General features: G+C 50.6%; 1 protein-coding gene across 3 annotated transcripts in view; it reads right to left on the bottom strand.

The window, feature by feature from the left end:
• Positions 1 to 3,648, bottom strand: part of SMAD6 (SMAD family member 6) — a 74,079-nt gene extending 70,431 nt beyond the window's left edge. For 2 of the 3 annotated variants that reach the window (XM_064485493.1, XM_064485494.1), the window contains exon 1: positions 1,759 to 3,648. In XM_064485493.1, coding sequence (XP_064341563.1) covers positions 1,759 to 2,584 — 826 coding nt within the window. In that variant the 5' untranslated portion in view covers positions 2,585 to 3,648. The remainder of the gene's footprint in view (positions 1 to 1,758) is intronic. The other variant, XM_010985119.3, reaches the window with a different exon arrangement.
• Between the last annotated feature and the right edge of the window lie 18,436 nt (positions 3,649 to 22,084).

The raw sequence follows: 22,084 nt of genomic DNA, 5'->3' as shown, positions 1-22,084 counted from the left end.
GAGCTATGAGGCTCTGGGCGGTGCTCCTGTTACATGCACACCCCACAGCGCTCTCAGAGTTCATCCCCACTGGCCAGGCCCTTCCTCCCCCCATCACTGCCCCATCTCTCCCTCAACCCCCACCCGAAGATTCTGTTTCTCGAGGACACTGATCCTACTCGTATGTCCCCTCTCCCTGCTACAGCACCCAGCATAGTGCCGGGCACAGAGTAAGTGCTCAGCAAACAATTGCTGTCAGACAGATGCGGTGAGAGAGAAAATGCCCGGTGGGGCCCTCTAGGAGAGCAGACGGGGGCCCCACCTATTCTCTCCCACTAGGATAAAGAACTAGGGACAGAGCAACCACAAGTAGGGTTCTCTTCCCCAGAGGCAGGGAGGAGCCAGCGTGGAAGAGGGGAGAAAGCCACTTCCAGGGGAAGCTGTCAGAAAGAGCAACAAGAGGCACAGAGGGCCGGCAGTGAGCCACAGGTCAGGGACAGCCCAAAGCCCCTGAATCAGGCCTGAAGGGACCATGTCTGGAGCAGGGCAGCCAGGTCAGTGCTGCCCCCTCCTCATCCTCCCACCCCTCATCAGTGCTCTCTCTTCAGGAACCATCACTGAGGCATCGTCCTCCCTCTCCAGCCACCACCACCTCAGACACAAACAAGACACCCGGGATAAATCCATGCTCCTAGCCCCATCCTCCCCTTCCACACTGGGAGTCAGGAGACCTGGTGATCAGACCCTCTTATGTGCCCCCAGGCTGGGTGCTGACCCCCTCCTGAGGGGCCAGACTGGAGGCACTGAGAACCTGCCCAGGCCCAATAGCTATAGCCCCCTGGCAGTCCCACCCCTGGGGAACCCCCAGTGCCACCCAAGATGCACATATCCAGAAGATGCTACAGGCTAAAATGCATGATCTCTGCAGTGCAGGGTGGGGTGGGGGGAGTGCGAGCTTCCGGCCTACCAGGAGTCTCCACCTGTCCTCACCTCTGCTTCGGCACCCAGGGCCTACTCAGGTAAGCAGGGCTGGGAAGAGGGTGTGTGTGCAGGAAATCCCAGGAAGAGAACAAAGAAGGGGGGCAGTTCTCAGAGGTAATAAAATACCTGGCCTCTTTGCCTACTCAGACACCTCCAGGACCCTCAATCCTCTGCAAAAGCTGGGCACAGAATAGCAAATGATGACAGAGAGCCCTGGCAGGTGACACCCACGGGATGCCAGCAGCAATCAGGACAAGAAGGTGGCCTCCACTCTGAGAGGGGTTACCCTGCAAAAACTTTGCTCCGAAGTATAGAAAGGAACAAGTGAGACCATTTACGACACTTTTGACTCTAGCCATGAATTGTCTGCAATTTCACAACTTACATCTGCCTCGATACAACAAAGTATTCCGTAGGTATAGGTACGTGCACACAAATGCTAAATGGGCTGGGAGTAGGGGGGTAGCACTCCTGTCTTTGACTTCTCCTAGACCTGACCGCTCCTTCCACGGTCTAAGAAGTTGGAGCCTGCTTCAGGTGTCTGAAGCTGCACAGAGAAATCTCCCTTCTGAGTCTGCCGGAGCCTTAGGATGAAGTTGCCGTTTGATGTGTGCACCCACATACCCATTCGTCGGCTTTTCTGCCAGGGTAAGGCGCTCTCACGCTTCAGGGGCACCTGGGAGAGCACGCGGGAGAGCACCCGCAGTTCCGCCCGCCCGAGGTGTCCCCAAGAGAGAGAAGCCCAGGGCAGGGGACTGGAGGGGAAGCCCGGGACCCCGCCGGGCGCGGCGCTTTCACCTGGCCCGCAGAGCCGGCTGAAGTGGTAGGGATTGCAGCACACGGTGGGGCCGTCGGCGGCGGCGGCGAAGCTGTGGCAGCCGCACAGGGGCTTGAGCTCCACGGCGTGCTGCAGGTCGGGCCAGCGGAAGAGGCGGCCGAGCAGCAGCTGCGGCGGCGCGGGCTGGCCGCCCAGGCGGAGGTCAGCGCGCGGCACCAGCACGCAGCCGCCCGGCACGCCGCCGCGGGACTCCACCGCCTCCAACAGCGTGTCCAGCGAGCGCTCCTTGAGCCGCTTCAGCAGCGAGTACGTGACCGTCTTGAGTTCCTGCTCGAGCAGCAGCAGCCGCGAGCGGGCTTCGCGACTCCGCCCGCCGCCCTCCGGCTCCAGGGCCGCCCCGGCCAGAGGGTCGCCGGCGTCCCGGGGCGCGCCGGCGGCGTCCCGCTCGGAGAAGAGACAGCAGGTCACCGTCTCGCAGTCACTTTCGGGCAGCCAGCCCCGGCCTCCAGGCTCCGCCACGTCCAGCGGGGAGCCCCCAGCGCCGGCCCCCGGCTCCGACAAGGGCCTCGGGGGGCCCCCTGCGCGCCGGCGCCTCCCCGCGCCCTGGGCGCCTCGCTGTCCCACCGCGTCCCGGGGCCGCCGCAGGGCTATCGGACGGACCTCGGGGCGGCCGCAGCCTCCGCCTTCTCGTGCCCGCGGGGCCGGCTCAGCTCGGCTGCCCACGCTCCCATCCTCGTCGCCGCCGCCGCCGCCGCCGCCGCCGCTGCCGCCGCCTTCCTCCCGGTCGGGGACCACACGACTTCGCCAAAGTCGCCGCACGAGCCCCGCGCGTTTGGACCTGAACATACGATATCCTTTGGCGCCGGGGGTGGGGGGGGAGGCGGTCTCCGGTTACCGGGGGTCCGTTCCCTCAGCGAGGCGCCGGCTGCACGGGCCGCAGCCCCACATGAAGCTCTGCCGCCGGGCGCCGTGCAGACCACGCACAGCCTGTCGTCGAAGGGGCGCCGCAGGGCTGCAACATGAGGGAGATCGCCGGGGCGGGACGGCGGGGAATGCGCGCACGCTGAGCCGCAGTCCGCGCCCGGCCCGCGGCTACATGGACCCCGGCGGCCGGGCGGCTCAGCAACTCCAGCCCGGGCGCTTTAGAGAGACGGCAGGCGGCGCGCCACCAGAGAGACCCCGCATGGGCCGGCGAGCCTTCAAAAGTTGCGCGGCTGGTCCATGAGCACAAAGCGCTCGCGCCGAACCCCTCAAATGTGTCTAGGAAGCCCTGCCTTTAAAACCCAGGCGCTTCACTACATGGGCTTCTCCTGCAGGATCCGAAAGGCAGGCTTGTTGATACACTTGGCTTCCTTCTTACTCTCTGCAAAAAGAAAAAAAAAAAAAGAAAGCAAGAAAAAGAAACCCAAAACTAAACCAAAATCCCTGGAATTGCATGCACGGAAGGCCAACTCCGTCTCAGGTCCCAGGCGCTAGATGCACTTGGAGCGAATTTCTCCTGATCGCGGGTGTCAACACATGAGTGGAAACTGTAAAAATCCCAAAGAGCTGCTGGGAATCCTTAATTAAAAATGCAATCCACCGAGGCAGAGGTCGCAGCCCGAGGACGCCCCGGACGCTGCGGCTGCAGAGGTCGCCCCCCTCCCCCCTCCCCAAAAAGTGCCTCCTGGTGGCCCCGCGGTCCCTGCGAGGTCTGGCGAGGCAGCGCCCGGCGGCTCTTTCTCTCGGCTCGGCTCCCTCGCTCGCTCCCCCGCTCTGCTCTCTCTCTCTCTCTTTTTTGTTCTCCTCAAACGCACACTGAGGGCCCCCGGAGGAGCGCCGCGGAGTCATTGGCTGCCTCCCATCATATGCCAGTCTAGACACTTTGGCGGCTCCGCGGCGCTGATTGTTGCGCAAACAAGGTTTCAAGTTTCTTAACTCTTAAAGGAGAACACGTCCCATTGCAGGGCCCGAGGCTCCAAGGGGCCGGCTCCCGGGGCGGGCCAAGCCCGGGCCCCCGCCCCATGCTCGCCCCGGCACCCCACCCCCGCCATGGGCCTGACAGCGCCCACGGCCCGCTCTCTGGTTCGCGTGCGCCGCGGGCACAGATGCTAGCGAACACACATACACACACAAACCACGGGCGGGCGGCGCGAGGGCTCGGCGGACCCACTGAGACTCGGACGCAAGCGGGGTGCTGTGCCTCTCCTTGGCTTGTGCACAAACTTACAAACACACTGCACTTCGGGGTTGGTACAAACCCCCATTCCAGAGAAAGCTAGTAAAAGTGGGTGTGCGTGTGTGCCTTCCTGGCTTGCGTCTCTTGGGAGCAAGGGGCTGCAGATTTGTTGGGGCACCGGGGTCTTCCATGATAGCACGAGGTTTCCACACCCCCTGCGCAAAGTCAGGGGTCGGTTATCTGAGCCAGCTAGGGGAGTGAGATGCCTCGTGCATGGGGACTCCAGGCTTGCCCGAGGTAGAAAGTTGCAGAGGGTGGGGAATAGGCGGGGAATGCCTTCTCTCGATCGCCAAGTCTCTCTTCCCCGGAGCTAGGCAGGCCGCCAGCAGTCCCGGGCCCCCTCGAGGCCTGGTGATTCCTCCACCCCTTTACCTTTCCCAGTTTATTCTCTGCATCACGAAGAGGGGATATGCATAGGGCTCGTGACTTCACCAACGACATTTCACCAAGGAAATGAGGGTGGGTTAGGGGACTAGGTCCCGCCTGATCCGGGGCGAGATGGTGAGGGCGCGTCGGCAGCAGCCGGCCGCCCGGCACGGGAAGGGTTAAGGCCGCTCTTGCCCCTGGAGCCGGCGCGGCGGGGTACCTCCTCGGGCGCGCTCGCTCGTCCGAGGGTGGCAAAAGTTCAAGCTTGTAAAGTCGGGATTGGCCCCGCGCGGAGGGAAAAAAGGCCTGGTCCCCCCTCCCCCACCGGGCGCGGCGCCGATTGGCCGGGCCAAGGGGCGGGCACCGCCCTCTCCTCGGCGCGCGGCGGCCCCGCCCCCGGCGCGGCGCCCCGCCCCTTTCCGGGCAAGATCCCGGCCCCGCACTGAATGAAAGAAATTCCGCTACCCTCATTGGCCCGGGGCTGGGCGCCATTCCCCCGCGGGGCCGAGGGGACGCCGGCGCGCGGGTCTCCCTCGGGGGTTCCCACGTGTGGCGCTGGCCTTGTGAGCCTGCGGTGGTGCGAGTTCCCCAGGCGGGCCCGAGTTGTGTGTGCGCTGGGGGAAGGGCGGTGTTTGCAAGAGAGGACTCAGAACCCTTTGCTGAGCTTTACCTGGAGCCAGGTACTGTTGTCTCCTCTCCCTCCGGGAGCGGCGGTTATTCTCCCTAGTGGAGGGCCCGACTGAGAAGCTTCCCAACCTCCATCCCCTACGGCTTTGGCCAAATCAAAACAGCTGCCTTGGGCTCAGTTTCTTGTTTAAAAAACGGGGATGATGATGCCTGACCTGCGTTCTTCAGAAAACCATGAAGATCCTTGGAGATAGTGCATTGTATGTGGACAGTTCGCAAGCAGGGTGGATTTCCACAAGTGAACGAAACACCTGTGTAACCAATACGTAGAGGACAACAGACCTGCACCCGAGAAGCCCCTGTTGTGGCCCCTTTTCGTTCACTTCTCGCCCCGGGGGAAATTCATCTTGAAATGCAAGAAGAGGCTCACACAGGCACTTCTACGTAGCCTGCTGTTGCCTGTAGCAGTGTAGCTATGAAACTTTCTTTGCCTCTTAAAAAAATACAAGGAGAAACTCAATGTAATGTAAAGTATTTTCATTCATCAGAGTATCTGCGAATTTCAATAATAGCTTGCGCTTACTGTGGGGGAGGCAACGCTCCAAGCATTACAGCGGTTTCAGTCATTCCACAACAACCCTGATAGGTACTATTATCTCCATTTTACAGATGAGGAAACTGAGGAACGGAAACCCGCTCATTTAATTTGCCACTGAAATGAAGATAGTCTTGAAAGTGCTAAGATGCTAAAACCAGAGAGGCAGAAACCAGTATGTGCGCTCATCCCAAAAGCTGGAAAGCTGAGTGGGTCTGCATTGCCCAAGCACACTCTTTAGGACAATGGTTTTTCCAAATGTGGTCCCTTGGACCTGCTTAATCAAAGTGTTACGCCGTGAGGCCCCAGACTCCATATAAAAACACTTCTGGGGTAGGCATGGTTGATAACCACTAGTTTACAGTTGAGGACACTGAAGCACAAAGACCTTAAGTAAATTGTACAAGATTGTAGTTAGTGGCAGAGGTTGGATTTGCACCCAGCCAGCTTGGCTAAGGGGAAGGAGTGTGTGTGTGTGTGTGTGAGAGAGAGAGATGGGAAGCAAAGAGAAAGGGAAGACTGCAGGCAGATGGGTTACCCCTCAGGGCTTCCACCAGTGCTTAGCATCTACCCCTGGAGGCAAATCTGTGAACTGTGGCTCCTTCCCTCTCTGTCCCTGATACCTCCCTGAGGTTCAGGTACGAGGGCATCCTTTTCTGCAGGGTTCCTGGGGGAGCACCCTGAGGGATGTCAGGTCTGGGCTTGGCGCCTCAAGCCAAGCGGAGACTGAAACAGTAGCCTTCCTGGGGAGAGCTGCCTTCTTCCCTGGACAGTGATTCAGACAAAGTTTGCCTTCTGCTCTTGGTCACCCAGAGATGTGGCATGGTGAGTGGGGTCCCATTAGGTGCCAGCTGGATGGATGCCTGGAAACCAGAGTCTGATAAGCTTGAGTTCAGTACTGACCCAACTTAAATCCCCCTCAGCTCTATAAGCCTCGGAGTTCTCATCTGTAAAATGGGAATAGGAATCAGGCTCAAGATGGTTACCAAAATTAAATGACCTGAGGTCCCAGAGTCATCCCTCATTCCAGGAAGACTGTGTCTCAATGGAGATCCTATCAGAAAGGGGAAAATGGTGACAATCAGTACCACTGTCCTTGGATTCCCTGGGCCCGTCCAGCCTCGCGCCTGCCTGCCTTGTGACCACTAGAGGGTGTGTGTGGCAGTGCCCAGAGGGCAGGGCCTCGGAGCTTCAGCCTAAGGGCACCCTCCTAAACTGCCCCTCTGGAGAAAAAGCTCCAATCCCCTGGGGGTGCAGAAGAGGAGAAAAGTGGTGCCCCAGCCGCTGCTCCTCAGGTCTCCACAGCCAGGTCACTCACCAAGTAACTCACCAGGAAGTAACTCTAACCCTTCAGATTCAAAGCTGCCCCCTCCCCATTATTCTGGTATTCCCCCAAAGCCCCTGGGTGCTTCCCCTCTACAGTGCTTCTCACAATTCGTAAACTATGCAGTCCTGTATCTGTTCTCCTCTGCCTCTGGAATGTAAGCCCCACGTGGGTAGAGATAGTAAGAGATGGTGAGTGTGGCCACCCACAGCCCCACTCAGCGACTAGAGTCAGATACCATCAAATATATATAAGCTAATTTACATAAGAGCACCCACCCCCATTTCTTCTCCCCAGTCCCTAGCATAACAACTGTCACTTGGTGGGCACTTAATATTGACACGGTTAAATTAAAATCTCTTGCTCCACCAAGCTCCATGCTCATCATCATCCTATACCCAACATGCACTATTTCAGCAAATCCCCCCCAAAACACAATGAAGTTCTTATTCTTACAAGATCCACTCTTTTAGAGAAGGAAACAGAGAGGTGAAGTAATTCCTCTTTGATCACACAGCCAACAAGTGGCTGAGTTGGGACTTTAACCCAGGGCTGCTTGAGATTAAGATATTAAGATATTAATATTAAGATATTGAGATATTAAGAGATGAATATTCATCTTCTTAATATCTGGTCCTACAAAAGAAAACATGGTCTTTTGCCTTTGGGAAGTTTCCACATTAGCTGGGAAGAAACAAAGTATGAAACAGCAGGAACCATACAAGGCAGAGGTTGCTTCTTGGTGGTGGGAAGAGGCGGGCTGTAGGGGGCCCTGCTTATGAACGGAGAGGTCCCAGAGGGAGTCTGGGCCACCTCTTGCTGTGGTCAGATGGATTGACAGGAAGACATTCATCCTAACCCACTTCACGGAAAACTAATGGGTAAACCAAGGCCTCACTTATTAACTCTCAGTCCAACTGGCTAATTGGTACTGTCTGCCCCTTTAGAAGGGGCAACTTACTTGGCCAACATGGCCCCAAATGGGGGAGCTGGGGCACCCTTCAGTGGTAGACAATCCTGAGACTTTGATGAATGCTGTGGACCCTCTCTCTCTTGGAAAGTGCCCACATACATGAATGGAACTTTGTATTCATTCATTCGACACATACTCTTTGAGCTCCCTTTGGGCCCCGGGCCACGTTCTAGGGACTAAGGATTGTGCAGTAAACAGAACGCAGAAGTTCCTGAGCTCAAAGAGTCTAATGGGCTTGGGGAGAAGAGGTCGGGTCCTGGACATGTGTGAGGCGAGAACCAGATGACCTGCTGCTACTTATTTCAGAGTGTGACAGAACGTCTGAACGGTGTACACACCTTATGGATGCTTCTTACTTCATTTTAAAAATCAGTTAACCACTTTTATTTAGGAGTAATATCCACGGAATCACAAATGCGCTAGTTACATTTATCACTTTAAAATAAATCACAAAATAAGAAGTGTATCTGTGTATCCCCTGAAATTATCCTGATATTCACCTGGATACAGGCAATGTTGGGAACACCGGTTTAACCAGTTCCTAATCTCCCCTCCTTTTAGGCTTTTTTGTTTGTTTGCTTGCTTTTTACTACTTTCTCTCGGAGAGATGGATTTTTCCTGAGACCTATTACCATTGTCCCTATGAATCAAAAGCTGGCTTTCCTATTGCCACTCCAGGGAGCCCGTGCTTGGGCAGCAAAGAGTAATGTTTCTTCACCATGATTTTGTTGAACCCAACAGATCTGGCTTCAAATCCTGTTCAGCTACCTTGTAGCTGTGTGACCTTGAGCAACTTACCCAACCACCTACAACAACGTCCAGTATGGTGCTATGATTATTCCCAGGTTAGAGATTACAGATGGGGAGCCTGGGACTTCACTGGTAATAATAATATTAGGAGGTTGTTTTGAAGATTCAAATGTTTAGCCCAGTGTCTGGCACCTAATAATTGCTCAGTAAATGAGAGCTATTATGAGTGAAATGAGCAAGGAGTCAGTCGTTACCAGGTTAAGCCACTGAACTAACAACAAATTATTTAATCTCTGAGAGACTCAGTTTCCTCATCTATGAAATGGGTCTGCTTGACCGTGGTGGGAGTTGAATGAATAAGGTCCTGGCACATTGTGGGAGTCAGCATCTCCAGGGAACCAAGTGAAATGTCCCTTCCCAGTGCTACTGGTCACACCCTGTGGGCTGCACCCTCCGCTATGTAAATAGCCTAAATGGGGGGGAAAGTATAGCTTAATGGTAGAGTGCTTGATTGAACTCCTGGGTTCAATCCCCAGTACCCCATTTTAGAAAAACAATAAATAAACCTAATTACCTCCCCCCCAACAACAACAACAAAATCATTAAATAGCCTAAATATCTCAGAGTAGAACAGGGCAGGGAGGGGGGCCAGGGGAGATTCTAGGATCAGGAAAGGAGGGTGATTGGCCCAAGATCACAGCTGAGCTGAGGTTTTCTGCCTCCCAGGGCTCTTGCCCCTTATCCCAGTGCTTAAGGCTTCTTACCCCAGCTGCGCAGTGTGCACAGTAGAGGAGGTAAAAGGGCAGGCTTGGGGTCAGACTGCCTGCATCTTAATCCTGGCTCTGCCCCTTGCAGGGTGGCCTTGGTCACTTTACCTAATCTCTCTGAGTTTCAGTTTCCCCATCTGTAAAATGGGTTTAATAATAACAGTACCTACCTCATAGGGTCATTGCAAGTACTGATTGAGATAACGTGTGCGTTTAGAGCTGCTACTGTTACTCTGCTCCTTGTGGATGTCATGAGAGAGGGCAACGTCCTGCACACGATCAGCCTTCAGAAATACCAGGTGAATGAGTGAACAGAGGCAGCACGTCTCCTGGTCGTTAAGAGGGCTGGCGGCTGCAGCACGGAGACCAGAGTGAGGACTGTGGCATTGCTGCAGTGAAAGCAAATTGCCTGCACCCCTTCTTCTCAAACTGGGTGAGCAGGGGGCCCCCAGAGTCAAGGGTTTTTTGGAGGGCTAATTTGACTCAAAGATGTTGGGAAATTACTTTTATATTATATTGGTAATACATCCCATTTGATTAATTTTTTTTCATAGAGGTACTGGGGATTGAACCCAGGACTTTGTGCATACTAAGCACATGCTCTACCACTGAGGTATTTAACCTTCCCCCCAATATATCCCATTTTAAAAGGAAAGCTAACCTAGATGTATTAGGGACTAGAATGTAAAACTCAGGTCGGGGGTTGAACGGAGATGAGAGACTTCTGAAGAATGTTACAATCACTGTGAGCAGCATCGGACCATGACCCCAGACCTGACCCTGGCCTGACCCCAGACCTGACCCTAGGCATCCTGGAGGAACGTCACTACCCTCAGCCTTCAGGGGAATACAGGAGCTCTCATTTCAGACACAGTGCCCGGGAATATGGCTCATTTTCATCTTTGGCTGTAATTCAACTGCTTGTTTCTACTGGGCACTTGCTATGGGCCAAAGGCCTTTAGTGCAGGGAGCCTGCCCTTCAGGGACTAGGATTTTACTAGAAGAAATGTCAGCATTCAATCATCCCTCCACACCAGGGCCAGAGAGAAGCTTCTAGAATTTCCCTGTCACCACAAGGCTCCCAGACTGAGAACCCTTCAGTGGAGCCTGTAACCAACAGGTCAAAGAGTCGCTTCCCAGCCCTGATAGGTGCAAGGCCCATCTCATCTCCCCTCCCACCACAAGGACCCTGAACAGGAGAAGGTCTGCTCCCTGGAACACCCCAGAGGTGAACTGCATCCAGACACCCAGCCTTTGCATGTGCTGGTTCACCTGCCCGCCATGACCTTCCTTTTTTCCTCTGAGCAAACATTTTCCCTCTCTCTCATGAGTGACAGGTCCGTGGCTGTCTTCTCTGCACTGTCCCGGCATTTGTACAGCCCTCCTTCCCGGGGCTGCGAATGAATCCTCCCTATCTGAGAGCCCCCACCCACCCCAAGAGCAAAGCCTGAGTGTTCCTCTGTACTACGAGCCCAGAACCCATTAGGTGCTCCAGAAATTGTCTGGGGAGAAGGGATTTCATTCAGATAAATCTGGCCAAATTGGCCTCCCCATGGAAGTTGTCCCAACTTCCCCTCCCTGCAGCCATGCTCACACCTGTTGACTTTATGCATACACCACACATGCGTACTTGCACATGAGGGAAATTACGTATAAATCCAATTACTTAATGCACAAGTGAAAGAGTGAGGAGTTATGCTCCGTAAGATTACTTTAAAAGAAAAGAAAAGATATAAAATAAAAAGAAAGAGGTTGGAAATAACCTTATCAATAGAGGACCTAGTTAAATCAATTATGGAATATCATCCAGCTGTTGAACAAGAATAAGGCAGCCTTTGCCATGAAAAGATCAAGATTTTAAGTGACTAAAAACAAACAACCTGATGAAAAAAATGGGCAGAAGACCTAAACAGACATTTGTCCAAAGAAGACATACAGATGGCCAACAGGCGCATGAAAAGATGCTCAGCATCGCTAATTAATTTAGAGAAATGCAAATCAAAACCACAGTGAGGTATCACCTCACACCAGTCAGAATGGCCATCATAAGAAAGTCTACAAATAATAAATGCTGGTGAGGGTGTGGAGGAAAAGGGAACCCCCCTATATTATTGGTGAGAAGGCAAATTGGTGCAGCCACTATGGAGAACAGTATGGAGGTGACTTAAAAAACTAAAAATGGAGTTTAACCTATGATCCAGCAATCCCACTCTGGAGCATATATCAGGAAAAGATGAAAACTCTAATTCAAAAAGACACATGCACCCCAATGTTCATAGCAGTACTATTTACAATATTCAAGATACAGAAACAACCCAAGTGCTTATCAATAGGTAATTGGCTTAAGAACATGTAGTATATGTGTGGAATACTACTCAGCCATAAAAAATAATGAAACATTGCCATTTACAGCAATATGGATGGACCTAGAGATTATCATACTAAGTGAAATAAGTCAGACAGAGAAAGACAAATATGATATGATGTCACTTTTACATGGAACCTAAAAAATAATGCAAATGAATCTATATACAAAACAGAAACAGACTCATAGACATAGAAAACAAACATGGTTACCAAAGAGGAAAGGGAAGGGGGCAGGGATAAATTAGGAGTATGGGATTAACAGATACACGCTGCTATACATAAAATAGATAAGCAACAAGGATCTACTGTATAGCACAGGGGGCCAGGTTGAACACCTTATAATAACCTATAAATGAAAATGATATTGACTAATGATAATGTGTACTGTGTGCTACAATTTGGGTAAAAATTTTTAAAAGCTTATTTGCATAAAATGTCTTTGGAAAGACACACGATAAGCTGGTAAAGACGGTTGTCACTGGGGAGGTGGGGGCGATGGGAATGCTGGAAGCCGGGTGAGAGGGAGATTCACTTTTCAACCCAGACCTGTTTGGTTTTTGTTTGCTCGCTTGTTTTCATCCATTCTATTAAGTAGGTGATGCTTGCACATGGTACAAAATCTAAACAGGACCAAAGGTTCGGTACAAAAGAAGCCTCCATCCCTCCCTGTCTCTCTCCCCTGCCTTTAGCCTTCTTTAGAACCATCTGAGTTTTTGCACCGTGGGCTGAATTACTCACTCAAAAACAATTAAATCCAATATTTAAAAATAACTATTATTAAAATAGTCCAGTTTTGTTGAAGGAAAAAATCAACAGGAGAATAGTTTGAGGAATTAAATACGTGAAACAGTTCAATAACCTGCAAAGCAGGACATTAAGTGACAAATGAGTGACAAAAACAAGAAGAGGCAGAAGCAAGAACTGATAGCAGTGGAAGAGGGCATCCTGTCTTGTCCTGCTCTTGGTTTCCTGTGTGCACGTTGTCAGTTCCTCGCCAGACTGGGACATACTTTGTGATCTTGTTTACTTCCCAGAGCTCGGCATACAGAAGGTATGTTGTAAGCATTTCTTGCCTCAGTCCCCACTAGCACTGGCCACGCTCTGGGAAGGGGCTGGGGGACACAGCGGTCAGCGTCTTCCAGGGCCCAGGACTGTGTGCCGGGCTGCACCACAACTTCCATGGTCCTTAGACACTATTTTAAAAAATACGTATTAAAAAGTACATTTTACAAGTGTACTGGCACCAAGACAAATGTAATCCAGGCTGGATTCGTTGTTAGATATTCATCATTATGATTTTTTTTTTTCCTTCTGATTTCAAACAAAATGAAAAAGAAATCACCCTGTAGGCCCTAGGCTCTGTGTCTGCCATACCTGGTGGATAAGTGGGCCCCAGGCCTGTGCCCTGGGCACGGCCGGGGTTCAATAAACAGGCACTGTTTCCGGGAGCAGCCTGGCCAGGGAAATGCACGTGGGCTTCGGATGCCTAAAGCCTGGATGTGATCCCAGCTCCAACAGTTACCCACGGAGGCTCTGAAGGCCGTCACTAAGGTCCCCTGAGTTCACTTTCCTTCCTGCTGAAATGCAATGTTGCGATGAGGATTAGAAATAACATATATATGTATATGCCAGATATTAGACAGAGCGGGTGCTCTGGAGGTGAGCTAGAGAGGTGACTGGCGTCGATGACGTTCAGGAGTCTGGCTCCTTCAGAAGGAGAGGCGGAAGGAAGGTGGTGGGAGGAGGCACAGTCACCTGACCTACTCTTGGTACAAGTCTGGAGCCAAAAAAGAAAGATGAAAATTCAGAGCCAGGCTTCTCCTCAGGGCTTCTTGACCTTGACTGTGTCTTAGAATCACCTGGGAGCTTTAAAAAATACTAAAAACTCAATCCCTACCGCAGACCGAGCAAATCAGAACATCTGATGTGGGGCCTGGGTATGTGTTTTTAAAGCTCCCCTAGGTGATTCTAATCTGGGGCAGGGCTGAGCAGTGCCCCGGCCGTTCTTATGGATGGAAGGAGTGAGCTGGGGAGTGATCTGTCTTGTCCAGCAGATGACTTTCCACCCTAACAATCTCTAAGACCATGACCTCTTAGTGGCTGCCAGAGGTAGACTGAAAGTGGGGTCACTGTCACTTGCAGGAGGCCCTTCTGAGGCCCCGCATCCAACATGTCCTTTTTCTCTGGGACAGCTTCTTAAATTGCACGGCTTCAGGCTGCACCCAGCTTGGATCCACCCCCGTGGGTGCCGCTCTCCGACCAGAACCTTGCTGGGCCTTGAGATGAAGGGGCCAGAACATGCTCCTACCTGGCCAGGGAATAATGAAGAAGACAGGGGACCGTCCCCAGCAAGCGCTGAGTGGGCTTCTCCAAGGGTGGGCTGCAGGCCCCCTCCACTTGAAGACCTGGATGCTGTTAATCTGCCCTCCTGGGCCACCCTAGAGCCCCTGAGTCAGCATCTCCAGCTTAGGCCAGAGGCTGGCTGCATTTTTCACATCCTTCAGAGGGGATTCTCATGCACAGAAATATTTTTGAGTCAAGAGAAGACCCATATTCTGTATCTTGACTTGGGAGGGGGTTACACAGTGTACACATGTGTAAAAAATCATCAAGGTTCACACTTAACACGTGTACTTTATGCGCCCAACTCAAAAACAAAAACAAGAGAACCAACATACCAGGTGCCTGGAGCTTTAGGAAGGAGAATCAGGGGAGGCTACCTGGAAGAGGGGCTCTTTGAGCTCAGTCTAGACAAGGGGGAGGAACAGGCAACAGGGAAGATGGAGTTGAGAGGCCCATGGGGAAGAGACTTGTAGCCACAGCCGTGGGGGAAGCAGGTAGCAATGGAGAAAGTTTGGCTCTTGTCAGGCAGCTGCCTCATCCCCACCTAGCAACAGGGTGTCCTCGGAGGCCCACCGGCTGCTGGGGTCAGCATAGGTAGCCCATGAAAACTCCCAACTTGCCTCCGAGTACATCCAGGTCATTCTCCCCAACAAGACGGCATTGTTTGGGGGTTCCAATGCAGGGCGAGAGAAACAGAGAGCCCAATTGTCCCTGTCATAATGGGTATATCATTTATAATAATGTCAGCCATTAAAGGATTTTTAGTAATTAACTGACAGTGGTGTGCTATTTCACTGCATTTTTGCCTGCCGTAATGATCCTGAACTTTGCAAGACGGTTTTGAACTTGCTGGAAATAAGTACTGAATACAAAGAAGGGCGGGATCCGAGAGGGATAAGAGAGGTTGGACAAAATAGGGCTGTTCTCCTCCCAGGAAGAGGGGTGAGCTACACAGAACCAGGGGGACCTCAGGCCCGCTGTCTGCAGCCCACTGAGCTGCACAATCAGTAAAACACCTACCAGGCCAGAGTGGTGAGTCAGCTGTTTCATAATAGTGTGTTAAGTTGTGTTTTTTCAACATACCTTGTTTGCATGATATATACCAGAGAAATATGCCTCCAGTCTCATTTTTCTTGAAACACTTGACTGTCTTAGTATAGCTTTTGCTCTTTTAATTTTTAATAGAGACATAGTGTAGGAAACATTTCTTTTTCCTCTTGAGTCCACTAAGAAAAACAAAAGCCAACACAAGCTTAATGATAAATAGCAATTGATCACCTAAATTGTAAGTCAATTACATTTCAATAAAAAACAAAATTAAAAGGAAAAAATAGTAATTGACACTGAGTGCTGGAGAGGCATCAGGGAGTGGTGGGGTCTGTGGGAAACTGGTGAGCTCAGGCCCAGTGTGAATGACGCATCTGCTACTCCACTCCAGACAATCGGGACTGCAGGCCTCTGGCAGAGACTATTAAAGGGCAACCTCAATTCTTCCCCTTTCTATGAAAAGCAGAAGGACAATTTACTTTTAGTTGAGCAAATTTCATCTTGGGGGAAAAAGACAACTTTGGTTGGTTTGAACATAGTCACATGACTATCTTTATCCTCCCTCACAGTTAGTATAGCCATGTGACTAACTGGACAATAAGCTGTAAGTAGAAGTTTGTGTAGGAATTCTGGGAAGGCTGAATCAAGAGAGCTGGCTCAGCTGGAGTTCTCCTTTTTGCCTTCAACTTTTCCCTCTCTGGCCTAGAATGTGAATGTGATGGCTGGAGCTCTGGAAGCCATCATGGACCATGGGGCAACCTGTGCAAGTGGGAGCTATACACTGCAGACATCAAAGCAGAGAGAGAGACCTAAGCCCCTGATGGCTTTTTGAATCCACCTCCCCAGGGCTGCCTGTTTATCTCCTGGCTCCTTTTATATGAGAAAAAACCATTTAGCTTATTTAAGCTACTGTTATTTTGAGCTTTTCTGTTATAATCTGCCCAACTTAATCCTAACTAATACACCTGGACTCTCTATCACCAGCTAGTCCAATTTTTCAAATTAAGCCAGATTATACAGATATGTATATGACATAGCTGATGTCATACATGCTGGAAACCTTATAAAACTATTTTTAAAGTTGAACAAGCCAAACAAATCATGTCTAAGCTGCATTCAGCCCAAGGCTGCCTCCAGCCAGCCCTCTCTTTTCTGGGAACACAGTAGGATTGTGTTTCTCTACCCAACTGAACTCCAGTGTGTCTATGTGACTTGCTTTGCTAATGAAATATAAGCAGAAGTGATGTGAAACCCTTCTGGGCAGGTGATTTAAGAGCCAGTGTGCGATTTGCCGTATTCTCCTGGCAGCTGTTGTTGTGGAAGCAGAGCAACATGGAGCTCCCTACAGCTGGATCTTTGAGTGATCTGGAAGAATACAGCACCCTGATAACCCACCCTGTAGTATGTAAACATGGCTGTTGTAAAGCCACTGGGATTTGGGGGATGTTTGTTACCACAGCATTATCTAGCTTATCCTGACTGATAGGCCATCTGCACCCAGGATATTGACCACTGGAAATTTATAAAGCCCTCCTTCACCCTGTTCCTCTGTGGGTAAAATTTCTTCATCTTTTTAGCCCTCTTACTCACTCTTTCCTTTTTTTTCTTTCACTCACTCATTCATTCATTCAATACATTTATATTTCAAATACCCAGGGAAGGGGGAGACTTCTATGTGGCAAGTCAAGTAATGGCTATCTGGGAGCTCACATCCTTCCTTTGACTGGATTGCTTCTCTTGCCAACATCCTTTTGGACCCTTTCCAAACTCCATCACATCCAACCTAGAGGCGGAAAGGGATAGGACGAGTGAGAGATGAAGGCCTTTGAGGGCAGCTTCTCAGGTCTAGGATTTCTGTTAGATAAAAGAAAAACAGAAAAACACTAATTTAACCTTTACTGCATCCAATGAGAAAATCAAGGCTCAGAGAGGTTGATTAACTTGCTCAAAGTCACACAGTTAGAAAGCAGCAGACTTAAACTTGAAGCCAGTTCTGATAACCTGCAAGGCCTATGCCCCCACAACTACCCTATACTACCTGCCTCCATGGAAGTCTCTTTACCGTCGTCATTGCTACTACCAGGAGCCATCTGTAACTACAGGGCAGCATAGCAGATAAGAGCTGATCCCCTACTTCTGACTCTTTCATCATAAACTGAAAAGCATTTGAAACTGCACCGAATCTGATTCACCTAGTACCGCCTGAGGTCAGCAGAGGAAAACAGGAGGACTTGCCTATAGTCTACAGGAGCCAAGAATGCCTGCACATGGGCTTGGAGATGGCAGATGGCAGCTATGTCCATTAGAAAGCTTTGGGCTGCAAGTAACTGGAAAGTCAACTCAGACTGGTTCAAACAATGAAAACCTTAATTATTTCATGAAATAAAAGAACCCTAGAAAGAGAGCTGGTTCTCAGAGCAGTCCCACAAGGTTATCAAGGACCTAGTTCTTTCTATCTCTTTGCTTTTCCATTCTCAATGGGTCAGTTTTGCCTTAGGCTGGCTTCCCTCACAGTCACAAGATAGCTGCTGTGGTTCCAGACATCACATCAGATACAATAAGGAACAATTCTCCTGGTATCTCCTTTCTAAAAGTAAAGAATCTTTCTCCAGAAACTCCCTAGCAGATTTCCCTCAAATTTCATTTGCTAGAACAGGGTCACTGATTGACTTAAGCCAGAGAAATGTCATTTGCTATACTTCAACAAAATTTTTTTGAAATATTTTTATTTATTTATTATTGTATTATTTAATTATTTCATTTTGGCAGAGGGGGGAGGTAATTAGGTTTATTTATTTTTGGAGGAGGTACTGGGGATTGAACCCAGTACCTTCTGCATGCTAAGCATGTGCTCTACCACTTGAGCTATACCCTCCCCCGACAAATTTATTTTTTTAAAGAAAGAAATTTCATTTGTTAGGTGGCTAAATATCTTCCATTCATCTTATCCTTCTCCACCCTCTCTGTGTCCTAATGTGTCTGGGCTGCGTCAATAGGCAACTTTACTCTCTGACTTCATTTTGGACTCAGCCAATAAGGGACACCAGAAAGTGCTCCCATAACAGGAAGAGGGGACAGTCAGGGTATTCAATCCCCATGTCCCCCATGCTGGGTTGCCATGGGCCATCTGCATCTTCCACCAAAGGCCACAGCTCCTGTAATGCAGCCTTCTCAGTACCACACCCTCTCCTGGTTCTGGTTCCTGCTCCCTCCCTTGGGGCCTTCTCATTCTAGGGGGTGATAATAGCTCCCCACCATCACTAGCCCCAAGTACTTCACCACCCTGCCAGCAATGCCAAACCCTTCATGAACCTTTGTAAATAGTCCTTTATCCATCTCTCTCAGTTGCCCAGCCTGAATGTGCTATTCTCTACTCTTCCCTAGAGCTGAGGATACACTGGGGTGGGGATAAAGCTCCCTTTGCAGTGTTGAATCACTGTCCCTTGGGCCTCTTACCAGAAGCTCTCTTTAGCACTTGACCCTCTATCCATTCCAAACAGCATGCATCTCCTTACCCCACCTGCTAATATCCCCCTCTCTGTCAAAAGCACCACCAACCATTCAGTCTCCCAGGACTGAAACCTAGGTGTTGATTTCCACTCTCCCATTGCACTGCCCTCAACCCACCCAATCCAGAACAGGTTCCACTGATTCCACCTCTGCTGTCTCTCTCCCCTTCCTCACTCCTACCCAACTTTAGGCCTCCATTGCTGCTCATCTGCCTCCTGACAGCAGCCTCCTAAATGATCCCTTGCTCTGATCCATGCCATTCCTTGCTGCCACAGGAAACGTCTTTACCCACAGCTCCAATCATGATCTTAGTCTCTTACTCAAAAACTTGCTCCTGATGCCTGCAAATTAAACTCCAGACACCTTAATCTAGCATCAAAATCCCTCCATATTCAGGCCCCTACCCAGCTTCCTAGCCTTAGTTGCTACCATACCCATAACCCTCTGGCTATTCAGGTTATATATCAATCAGCTATTGCTGGGTATAAAGTCACCCCAAGACCCAGTAGCTTAAAACAACTATGTATATTATTGCTAACGCGGCTAAGGTCAGCAGAAGTTCTGCTGATCTGGGCCAGGCCCAGCTGATCTTAGCTTGGCTCACTCACACATCTGCAAGCAGCGAACAGGTTGGCTGGGGGCTAGCTGGTCTAGGACAGCCTCCCTCGTGTCTGATGGTTGTCTGACTGCTGGCTGGATGAAAGGAAGTGACTGAGCCAAATGTCACTCATACCCAGCAGGCTAGCCTGGTGATGTTAAGTTACCTGTTGCTGCGTAACAAATTACACAGCTAAAACCAACAAACTTATAGCTTCTCAGCTTCTGAGGGTCAGAAATCCAAGCACCACTTTGCTGTGTATCTTTGGCCCCAGGCATCTTACAAGGCTGCAAGCAAGGTATCAACTAGGATTTCAGTCATCTCAAGGCTCCAGTGGGGGAGGATCTGCTTCTAACTTCACTCACATGGCTTTTGCTGGCTCCAGGTCCTCACTGGTTGTTGACCAGAGACATCATTTCCATGCCATCTAGGCTCCTCCACAGGGCTCTCACATCATGGTAGCTGGATCCCCTCAGAACAAGCCAGCAAGAAAGCAAGAAAGGGAGAGCAAATGGAAGTCACACGGTCTTTTCACAACCTAATATCAGAGGGTCGGCCCATCTCTTTTGCTGTATTCTATTCATTACAAGCGAGGCATGAGGTCCAGCCAACACTGGGGGAGCTGCCTAGTTACACTGCAAAGGGGAAACAGCCAAGGACGGAGAATTGTGTCTGCTTTTGCAAAGAACCACACACTGAACCCCAAAATGTCCTGTGCTTTCCAACCTAAAGGCCGCTGGGTGTACAGTTTCCTCTTTCTGTGTGTCCTAGTCCCACCTCTGCCCTTTTCCATCCTGCCAGTCTTCAAGGACCAACGCACATCCTGTATTAGTTTCCTTTTGCAGCTATAACAAATTACCACAAACTTAGCAGCTTAAGTCAAATGTTATTACCTTACAGTTCAGGACGTCTGAACAAAAATGGGAGTCAGTGGGCTAAAATCAGAGCGCTGGCAGGGCTGCAAACCTTTCTGGAAGCTATAGAGGAGAATCCATTTTCTTGCCTTTTCCATCATCCAGAGGCAGCCCACATTCCTTGGTTCATGGCCCCCTCACCCACCTTCAAAGCCAGGAATGGCTGGTAGAGTCTTTCTCACTCACATCACTCTGACATTGACCTTCTCTCCCTCCTTTTCTCACTTATAAGGACCCTTGTGATGACATTGGGCCCACCTGGATAATCCAGGATAATCTCCCCATCTCAGTCAGCTGATTAGACACCTGAATTCCACCAGCAGCCTTAATGACCCTTTGCCATGGAACCTAACACAGTCACAGGTTCCAGGAACTAGGACATGGACGTCTTTGGTGGTGGCAGCATTATTCTGTCTACCACCCCCGCTCTCACCCCCATGAGCAGTATTTATTGAGCACGTACCATGTACCTGCCAATGTGCCCAGCACTTCTTTCCCTGAACCATCTCATCCATTCTTCACAGCCCTGCAAGGAAGGTTCTATTAGCATTCTCATTTTAGAGACTCAAAAAGGTGAAGAAATTTCCCAAGTCTATCCTGTGAGTAACTGCTGGATACTGGAATTTGAATCCAACTCTGTTAGTTTTTTGGGTTTTTTTTGGGGGGGGGGGTAATGAGGTTTATTTACTTATTTATTTGTTAATGGAGGTACTGGGGATTGAACTTAGGACCTCATGCTTGCTAAGCACTGACTCTACCACTGAGCTATGCCCTTCCCGCAAGTCTGTCCAACTCTGAAGCCAAGAGTCCCAACCACTTGCTCTTGCTGCCTCCTCTGAAGCCACCCAGCTCCTTCCAATAGATGTCACCCCTTCCCTGTGCTCCCATAGCTGAGTGATTGGGCCTCTCTTTTTAAACAATACTCCTCTAATCCTCTGAAGCGTCAGTTTTAGGCAGGCCACCTCCCCAACTCGGCCGTCAAAGTAATAAGTAATTATTTAATGAAGTAATTATTTAATGAAAATCTACCGTGTGCCAGACCTTTCATGTACAACATCTCTGACACCCATGCTAAGGCAGGTCCTGTTTCCACTTCCCAGAGGAAGAAACTGAGGCTCAGAGAGGTGAGGGTCAGCCTCAGGGGTCATTAGCACCAGTGCTGGGAGTTGAACACAGGCCTAATTCCAAAGCCAGTTCCTGCCTCTGCAGCAGCAAACACCCACGGCCTTTGTAAGCAGGGCAGAGACGTACATATGTCTGGCTGGCTTTAAGTTGGCAGTACAGCCCGGTGGTTAAATTGGGGATTCTGGAGTCATCCTGCTGGGTTCAAATCCCAGCCCTCCCACCTTCTGGCCATGTGGCTTACGCAAGTCACTTAACCTGCCTCTGCCTCAGTTTCCTCAGCTGTAAAATATGTAATGACAGCATCTCCCTCATAAAGGCCCTTGTGAGGACTGAATGAGTTAATATAGCTCCAGTGCTTCTGACAGTCAATGCCAAACTGCAGGCAGTCTGTAAGTGGTAGCTATTATTGTGGGGAGCCTGGTCAGCTGAGGGTCACACGGGGCCCCTGGCCCAGTGTCGGGCCATGTCGTTGGTCCTCTGCTCCAGCCTTGTTAGGCATCTTCTGTGAAACATCACAACCTACCTAAATGGAAGGTTATCTGGAAGAGCAAGAAAGATAAATGTTGAGAAGACACTTTATAAACTGTAGAGTGCAGTGCCCACATTGGCTAATACTGATCTCTATGAGGTGCTTAACAATCAGGCTCGAAACCATAGACCCACTTGAAGACCCAGTGTCCGCCTTCTCAGTGCGGGTCCCAGGGGAACAGAGGGCTGGCAGCTGTCACATTTCCTCCTCCCCTCCCATCTCCACACCCTCCCGCCCCCATCCATCCTGGGCTGCAGGAATGCGATGGTATCTCAGCAAACAGACAGTCTGTT

The sequence above is a fragment of the Camelus dromedarius genome, chromosome 5 (genome assembly GCF_036321535.1).
Source record: "Camelus dromedarius isolate mCamDro1 chromosome 5, mCamDro1.pat, whole genome shotgun sequence".
NCBI classification, from domain to species: domain Eukaryota; kingdom Metazoa; phylum Chordata; class Mammalia; order Artiodactyla; family Camelidae; genus Camelus; species Camelus dromedarius.
Note: the sequence above shows the minus strand (reverse complement) of the source record. Positions and strands in the feature narration are given on the sequence as shown.